We start from the raw sequence: 9,440 nt of genomic DNA, 5'->3' as shown, positions 1-9,440 counted from the left end.
CAGGATGCATCTCAGCCTGGAAACCCTAGTGTACAAGAAATGTGACATTTCTTACAACTCAATTTAGTAACTCTTTGGAGCCTCGTCACGCCGAAGACAGAAGGGAGGAGGTCTAAGTTCACGTAGGAAGTTTGGTAGAGCTGGGTGAGAACCCAGGTGTCCCGGCTTCCTACCCAGCAGCCCTCGCAGCCCAGTCCATCCCACACTGGGAAGGAGCCCCAGGCCCCGCTGCCGAGCAGCGGAGCCCCTTCTTCAGCCTCCCTGATCGTCTGGGCTGTGCTTCCGCGCTGACCTGAGTGCCCACTGCTCAGAAGAGTTCCAAGCCACACCTTCCTCCCACTGAGTCCCAACCTGCCTCCCTGCATCCTGTACCCACTGCCCTCGCTGTATATTCCAGAGCTACACTCTGTGTGCACTTTTTCTTTAATTCACAAACATTTGCTACAATTTGTACTTCTATAAATTCTATTTTTTTTCAAGTCTACCTTTTTACTGAGGTATAATTGACATGCAACTCTATATTAGTTTCCGGTGTATGACAGTGATTTGACATTTGCATGTATATTGCGAAATGATCGCCACAGTAAGTGCAGTTAACGTCTGTCACCACACGTACTTACAGGATAATGTGTTTCCTGCGATGAGAACTTTGGAGATGTACTCACTCAGCAGCTTCGAATATGCAGCGCAGAGCTGTTAACCACAGTCGCCGTGCTGTGCGCTGCATCCCCATTACTTATTTATTTTACAACCAAGTTTGTACCTTTTCACTCTCTTCACCCATTTCGCCCCCCACCCTGCCCACCTCTGGCAACCACCAGTCTCTCAAGTCTGCCTTTTTAAAATAGTGTCTTTATTCTTACAGTTTTTATTCCTTTTTGTATGACTGTAAATTTTTTAATTCTTCTCAAAATACTTTGTTATCCTCATCAGAAGTTCTTGGGGGTGGAGGGGTCTGATCATGCTGTTGAATGTGTCTGCTGACTCCCACTTATGGTGGGTTGTCCCGTGTGGGTTTCGTAATTTCGGACTGTGAGTTCCTCTTCAGGGAAGTTTTGTCTGGGGGCAGCTTGCTGGCCTGGGTCGAGGGCAGCCCCTCCACAATGGTTTGTGTTTGTTTTGCGAATCACCTCACCTCTTTATCTGGGATCACTCTGTAAATTTTAGTTTGGGGTTCCTAGCTCATGTGGATGAAATAAAAAGTTGTCAAGAATCTACATGAGAATAGATCCTACTTATTTGCCTCATGATATTAATTTGATTATTGTTTGTGTTTGTCCACTCGGATGCCAGCTCTGGGAGAGCAGAACATGAGTCTCCAATTTTGAGCTATATGTAGCCCCGGGGCCTCCAGCAGAACTTGACACACAGTAGGCACTCAATGTTTGCTGAAAGAGAGGATGAAAGCATATCCACTTCACCGTGTGTTGTGAAGGGTACATGGCATGTCAGTTACTAGGGCTGTGTTTGCTCAATTAGAAATGAGGTTCAGTGTCTCACAAAACAGGCAAATGCTCGATTCTGTGAGGCAAGGGTTTCAAACGCCTGTGCGGTTTTCTTGTCTCAGGGTTGCAAAGTGGTTACTGTAGCTCCAGGCATCATGTCCACATTCAAGGCAGAAGGATGGGGAAGAAAGTGGGAACAAAGGGGGAGCATCACTGACATTTTTCCTTTTACCAGCTGGGTGAAAGTTTTCCTAGAGGTCAGACAGCAAATTTCTGTTTTGCTCTCATTTGCTGGAAATGGGACACATGGGCACCCCAGAAGCAAGGGGACTTGGAGAGCCAGCACTCCCCTTTATCCGGACTATACGGATAGGTGTGGGAGGGAGGGGGTCGGGGCACAGGTGGAATAGATGGGTTATTTGCCCCAAATGACTGTATACATGCATATATAAAATATATTGTTATATATGATACGTATTATACAATAAATAACAAATGAGGTTTTACATATAAATAATAGAGATATATATTTTATGTAGAGAGATTATAGGTACATGTGTCTTAGAACCTTCAGAAGGGAACACCTATTCTTAAAACAATTACTGTTCTTACCACATAAAGCTCTGTAGTCTCTGTGATCCTACTGATGTCAGATCCTGGATTCCGGAACTCACAGGCACGGAGGCACCGATATCCCGGTGGTCTCCCTCCACCGCTCCCTCCTTTCTCTCTTTAGAGCACTGACGCCCTTTAAAAAAAAACCCTACATTTTCCAATGTGAGCCGCTTCCTGATCTCATTAACTTTGTCCTCAGTGACTTGACCAGAGCCTGCTTCCAGCCCGCAGCAGGCAGGAGACTGTGTAAGTCAAAGGTCCCTCAGGCCCATCACCAGGTCAGTGTCAAGGTCTCTCCCAAGGACACCGAGATGAAAACAGCAGAAGAGCCAGCCCCGAATCTTGGGCAGACCCTGGAATGGCTGAGAAAGGAACTGGTAAGGCTTCCTGTTTCTTTTTACCTGATGCCTCCACCCCAAACATCCCAAGGTGTGCTGGTGCCCCCTTCCCAGGTGCCCCACTGGCTGGGACAGGGACTGAGGGCTGGGGCATAGGCCCTGCAGGCTCCCCTCCGGGACCAGCCACGCAGTGCACAATTGCCATCTCAGGTACAGGGATAAGTAGGTCATGGCCTACATAGGCGGCTCTGGGGGCAGTGCTTGCCAGACTGGTTTTAGAATATACTGAGTCCTGGGTATGTGCCTGCCTCTGCTGCCGAGTGGCTTCTAGCAAGTGGCTTTCCCTCTTTGAGCCTCAGTTTCCCTATCATAAGACAGGGACAACAGTAGTATCAACACTGCAGGGGTTACTGTAAGAATTTGGGGAGGAGATGTGTAATTCCCTCAGTGTCTGCTTCGCACACCTACGCTGGCTATTCCAGTCCTGACCCAGGTGGGCCTGGAGTACACTCACTGTCTTAGCCTGGGCGTACACCACGTCCAGCCGGTCAGGACTGTAAATGGAGGCTCGCACAAAGAGTGGGGTACTAACGATTTACCTGGAGGTGCAAGGCCAGAGCAGTGAGAGTGAGGGAAGTAGCGAGTGGAGGCAAAAGCTGAGGCTGTAGGAGGCGAGACAGGCACTGCGGTACCAAGCTGACGGCCACTTTGGAAGGAGTCCTAAGGAGGCCCAGCGGATGGACCTCTCAAGAGCGGGTTTATCTGGCTGCAGGCTTTCCCTGCAGGGGTTGAGGGACGAGCTGCGTCCTGGGGGAGAGAGAAAGAAGAGGAGAGGTGTCTGCCCAGCTCACTCGTGTCTCCCACTGCCTGATGGTGAAGGTCCACCCAGGGACCCTAACCCTCCTGAACTGAACTGACTCTCCGAGTTCTGTTTCATGGTCTCCTGGTGGCTGCGCCGGATGCTAGGCCTTATGCCTCTCCCTGTGGTGTTTTCCCCAAGTGCGAAATTAGAAGGGCGGCCCAAAGTGTATGGGGACATCAGCTAAGAGCAAGAGGCAGTTCAGGGAACCCCAGAAGGCACCCAAAGTGTGTATCCCATAATACCCCAGATTCTCCTTCTCGGGAAGGACAGGCAGGACTGTCTCAAAATGACCTCTCTGGATCTCCGCACAAAAGATCAACTCCGCCCCAGGTGGGCGGGGCTAACCTGTAGGGCTTCTCTTGGGACAAGAGGACTCGAGCTGCAGGGACCTGAGCTTGTTAGAATCCTCAGGCCCCCAGGGGCTGGCCAGCGGGCCTTCCCCACGCTCCCCTAAACACTGGGTGCCCATGCTGAGGCTGCCTGGCGCCCGAGCCCAAACTGCCTGCTTCCAACTGATAAAGCTTCTCTCTCACCCCATAGAGAGGGGGACAGGCAGGATTGGGGGAGTCTCACTGGGACATAGCCTCCCAGGCCCAGGAACCTCCCTGCACACAATGCCAAAAGGTGGGAGCCTTGAGTCTCCTCTTGCTAATTCTTGACTTGTGAACTTCCCGTTCAAGCCCACTTTTACCTCCGTCATGTAACTCCATAAGGTCCCCACTTCTGTGGAGCCCAGCCAAGAAGCCCCACCTGACTGGCAGGGAAGGACCAGCACTAGACAGCACTTTCTGCAGCAGAAGGAAAAAATCAGCAACACGGATGACTACCGTGGACCAAACTCCAGTGCTCTCTTCCCCTGGGATTGGGTAAACCCCCAAGTCCTGGTGGGATCTAAAAGAGGGGAGACCCAGTGATCCCACTTCTGGGAATATAATGTAAAAACCCCAAAACACTAATTTGAAAGAATCTATATGCACCCCTATGTTCATTGTAGCACTATTTACAATAGCCAAGATCTGGAAATAGCCCAAGTGCCCATCAGTAGATGAGTGGATAAAGAAACCCGTGGTACCTTTATACAATGAAATACTACTCCGCCATAAAAAGAAGGAAATCTTACCTTTTGTGACAGCAAGGATGACCCAGAGATTATTGTGCTAAGTGAAATAAGCCAGTCAGAGAAAGACAAATGCCATGTGATCTCATTCATATATGGAATCTAATGGACAGAATAAATGATGAACAAATAGAAAGAGAGGCGTGGACACATGGAACCAACTGACAGCTGTCAGAGGAGGAGGGGGGCCGGGGGACTGGATGAAAGAAGGTGAAGGAATTAACAGAGAAATTATGTATATAACACATAGACAACAGTGTGGTGACAGCCAGAGGGAAAGGGGATGGGGATAGGTGGAGGTGGGCCAAGGGGGCAAAAATGGGGATGAAAAGAGACTTTGCTTGGGACGATGGGTGCATGATGCCTTGTGCAGAGGATGTTTTATTGGGCTGTACACTTAAAACCTGTATGGTTTTGGGGATCAATGTCACCCCAATAAATTCAGTTAAAAATAAATAAAAGAGGGGAGAGGGCTGCAGGTGTCTGTGACAACAAGGCGAACCAGCTGGATGACTACGCAGCATCATTCAGGAGCACAGAGCTACACGCTGCAAAGCTCCAGCCCACCGAGCCCGGAGCCCACCTTAGCACAGCACCTCCCACCTCATGGGGCAGGACGCGTCCCTGCTGTGGAAGGCAGTTTAACCTGGGTTTTCGGCCCTCAAGGCCAAGGACATGGAGCCCACCACCTCCCTTAACACTGCTTCTATGTCTCATGAATGCATACCCCGACCTGATGCTAAAGGCCAGATGGGGGTTGGGGGGTGGGGAGAAAGCATGGAAGGAAAACCCTAAAACTGGAAAAACACAGACAACATTTTCCCAGGAATTAGGAAGGGACGACCCCGCCACCACTGGAGGTGCAGCTGGGGGATCCCTGAGTTCTCGGGAGTGGCCATCTTCAAGTGTCCTCTCTCTGGCTCTCTCTTTCTTGGCAGCCTGACTACTGCTGGAGTGGAGGAAACGGGCCTCGTTTTCTTATTTGTAAAGTGATTAGTTAGTCATGGAAGTGAAAATAAAAACACTATTTTTAATGGAGAAATACTGTTAGTCACGATCTTTTAGAGAAAGAGGGACAGAGAGAGACAGGGCGAGGATGCACATTCTGGTCAGCTGGCCTCAGGCAGCCTCAGAAGGGAGACCTGCTCCCTGCGGCCCTCCTTCCTCTGGGGGAGGAGACTGCGCTGTCGCATGGAGGGGTGAGGAGGAGGTGCTTTACACTATATGTCCCATTGCAGCTTTTAGATTTTATATCGTGAATAAGAATGGCCTAGTCAGGATGTAATTTTAACATCTTACAACAGGAAGCATCAGAGAGAAAGCACAGGGAGGGAACACCCCTTGGGGGAAGTGGGAGGAGTGGAGACGGTGAGGGAGCATTGTTGTCAGGTCTCGAAGCAGCACTTCTCAGAGTGTTTGGTCTTAGAAGCCTTCCCGTTCTTAGAAGTGATTAAGGACACAAAAAAGCTCTTGTGTATGTGAGTTATAGCTATCGATATTGATCACATCAGACAACAAAATTGAGAAATTTTTAGCAGTTATTTATTCATACATTTAAAAATAACAATAGTTGCCCTAGGTGCTGTGGCTCAGTAGATTGAGTGCCGGCCTGGGAACCAAAGTGTCACAGGTTCAATTCCCAGTCAGGGCACGTGCCTGGGTTGTGGGCCAGGTCCCCAGTATGGGGGTGCGTGAGAGGCAACCACACATCGATGTTTCTCTCCCTCTCATTCTCCTTCCCTTCCCCTCTCTCTAAAAATAAATAAATGAAATCTTTAAAATAAAACAAAAAGCAATAATAATAGCAAACTCACTACATGTTAATAAAATATTTTATTTAAAATAACAGTATTTTTGCCCTGGCCTGGTGGCTCAGTTAGTTGGAGCATCGTCCTATGTACCAAAAGGGTTCATAGTCCCTGGTCAAAAGGTTGCGGGTTCAGGCCCTGGTCGGGGCACATATGGGAGGCAACGGATCGATGACCTTTCTCTCTCACATTGATGTTTCTTTCTCTCTGTCTCCGTTTCTCTCTCTCTCAAATCAATAAGCATATCCTCCGGTAAGGATTAAAAAATAATAATAACAACTATATTTTCCAAAGAGAATACCCAACGGGGAGAGTGGCACTGTTTCACCGTGTCGCAAATCCCTTTAGTGTCGCCCTTAATAAGGCACAGCTGGATTCCATCTGCCTCCGCATTCAGCCTGAAGCCATGCCACCTCCCATGGCTTGTGGGAAACTTCGCTGTATGTTCAGAAGATGAAAATGAAAAGGGCAATAATAGCTTAGTGCTGTAATGAAAGTTGCTGACCCCCTGAAAGGGTTTTGGGGACCCAAGGACTCCCCGGACCTTACACTGAGAATCAGCGCTCTGAAGCGCTCCTGCCGGCCAGCAGGGTGAACTTCACTTTACTATGAAGTCACCGGCACCTGATTAGCTATACAAGGATTTGTCACAGTGAGGATTACACATACAAGTGGGGTCGTAATTAAGAAGAATAATATTTAATATCGATGATGATGATGATGATGATGATGATAATGAAGACAATCACAGACCTTGGTAGGGTGCATGTCATGTTTTAGAGCAGGAACCAATTCATTCGGTCCTTGTATTGCTACTGGGCCAATGTCTGTGTGCCCAGTGCTTCAAAAGGCCGGAACCCGAAATGTCAGGGTTTGGAGTAAGGGAAGGCGTGCGCATCAAGAAGATACCAACCGAGAAGATGGGACACCTAGCGGTGCCTCAGATCCATCTTGCTTGCTGGACTGGGTTACGGGTTTTTAAGAGGTTAGGGGGAACAGGTATGCAAAAGTGCTGGTGGGGCAAGTTTTAACTGGAGGACCTTGGTACTTGGCCATTTATGGTAAAGGGGCATCAATATCAGGTCTTCCTGGACAACAGACCCCTGACTTCTGGAAGGTCCCAGTGTTCAAGTTCCCGTTATGTCCTGGTCATTTGGCTCCACAGGGGGTAGGGGTGGGGTAGGGTGAGACTTTGGTTCCAGGTGCAGCTGGAGGCCCAAGTTCTCTCTTCTGTGCCATGCCCTAGCTGCCTGACTGTGGTCTTGGTCTCTGTCTGTGAAAAGCAGCTCAGTATCTTGTTAAACAACATAGGACCATTTTGAGCTGGTTACAATAAGAGCCTTGAAAGATTAAGTAATTTGCTTTCCACTTTGCAGAAGAAGAAACTGAGGCTTTGGTGGAACCAGCTTCCCAGAGGTTGTGAGCGTGTCTCTGATGAGACAGTGATGGGAACGGGCTTTCGGGGGGCCCAGTACTCTGCCCGCCCCTCTCAGACTTGTTTTCTCTCCTAGGCTGAGATGCAGATCCAAGACCAGAAGCTCCTGCTCACACTGAGGCACCTCCACAGCGTCCTGGAGGAGCTGCGTTCTGAGAGTGCCCACTGGGAGGACACCAGGTCCAGTGGAGGGGCATCACCCATCAGAGCTCGAGCAGGCTCCGAAGGCAGGGGTCACCCTCCCATGTTGTCCAGGCGCCTGGCCCAGCTCCTCCAAGGGGTAGACAGCAGGCGAAGCTCCCTCCCTTAAATGGCTAAAGGTGACGGTGGGCTTGAACCCTCCCACCACTAGTCTAAGTTTTGTGATGTTGTTGGGGGAGAGCACTGGAATGGGAGTCAGGAAGTCTCTAGCTTCACCTCTGCCCTCATCCACTGAGTGTCCCTGGACGCATCACTCAGCGTCTCTGTGTCACTAGTTCCTTTTCTGTCATTTATCAGCATTTTGGATGAGATGTCACAAAACTGGATGTGAACATGCTTTGAAAAACACAGCTATTTTACATGGCTTCTGGAAAGCACCATGAAGTAGTCCTATCTTTGGGCATTTCTCGAAACATGATTGTTAAAACAAAAAGCTTAATGTGTGAGGATGTTCATCCAGCCTTGCCATCGTGAACAACAGGACACTCTGTAAAGACAGGATGGTTGTTTGCTGTTTCCCCAGCAGGCCTTCTCATTCCCCTTTGTCTGAAAGCAACAGACCTTGCCACCCTCTGGCCATACGGATGGACAAGTGGTCAGGCCTGCCCAATTTTAATGCATGATCACCCTAACAACATGATTGGCCCAGTGGGTTGCCATGTGACTCATCATAGCCAATCACATCCCTTCTCTGGGATTGCTAGCCAGATGTTGGTTCTACTGCAGTTGCAAAGCTGGGGCTGCCAGGGGCCTTATTCCCCTCCAGGTGGGGCAGACCTGTCTGTGCTCGGAAAGAAAGAGGCTAACTTGACAGAGAAATAGAGAAAGGGCCACACAAGAGACAGGCTTGCTCTTTTTAGTCCCTGGTTTCAGGTCCTAGTTCTGCGAGTTACTCCTGCCTTCTTTCCAGTGACTGAAAGCAGTAATTCCACCACCATTGCACACACCAATTTGTTTTTGCTTTAGCTGATTTGAGAAGGGTTTCCCTCCTTTGCACCCAAAACAGTCCTGAGGAATACAATGCAGACGGTCAAAGAAGCAAAGGAGGGAAATGATGAAGAAAACAGCACCTCACTCATTCAGAGCTGGCAGTAACAACGCTGTAACAGCCAACAGAAAGGTTTGTGATGTGGCAGAACACTGAGCTGCATGGGGTGCTGGGGTTGGAACCCTGGAAATTTTGTCCGCCTGTGAGAAAGACTTTAAAATGGAAGAGGTAGATATAAAAAGTCCTGTTGTTAAGATGGTCTGACTATTGGTAGGCCTTTTTATTTTTGACTGACTTGCATGCTGTTAGAATATTATTTTTGTGGCTTTGAAAAAGTAAACCCATTGCATATAGAAGCAAAGTGAGTGTATTGCTTATATGTACATTTATTGTCAGACTAACTTGGGATATTTTGTATCATATTGGATAATATAAAAATTCTTCTCTGGTCCTGGCCAGGTAGCTCAGTTGGTTGGAGCATTGTCCTGAAATGCCAAGGTTATGGGTTCAACCCCCAGCCAGGGCACATACAAGAATCAACCAATGAATGCATAAATAAGTAGAACAACAAATGCATAAATAAGTAGAACAACAAATTGATGCCTCTCTCTCTCTCTTTTTCTCTCTCTCT

At 48.7% G+C, this 9,440-nt stretch overlaps 1 protein-coding gene across 1 annotated transcript; it reads left to right on the top strand.

Annotated features, from left to right (window-relative positions):
- Positions 1–571: 571 nt before the first annotated feature.
- C9H20orf202 (chromosome 9 C20orf202 homolog) lies at positions 572–9,063 on the top strand. The gene is made up of 3 exons (XM_036009456.1): positions 572–583; positions 2,099–2,437; positions 7,697–9,063. The coding sequence occupies exons 1-3, from the start codon at positions 572–574 to the stop codon at positions 7,928–7,930; spliced, it is 585 nt and encodes a 194-aa protein (XP_035865349.1). The 3' UTR covers positions 7,931–9,063.
- The last annotated feature ends 377 nt before the right edge of the window (positions 9,064–9,440 follow it).

The sequence above is a fragment of the Phyllostomus discolor genome, chromosome 9, assembly GCF_004126475.2.
Source record: "Phyllostomus discolor isolate MPI-MPIP mPhyDis1 chromosome 9, mPhyDis1.pri.v3, whole genome shotgun sequence".
Classification (NCBI taxonomy): Eukaryota; Metazoa; Chordata; class Mammalia; order Chiroptera; family Phyllostomidae; genus Phyllostomus; species Phyllostomus discolor.
Note: the sequence above shows the minus strand (reverse complement) of the source record. Positions and strands in the feature narration are given on the sequence as shown.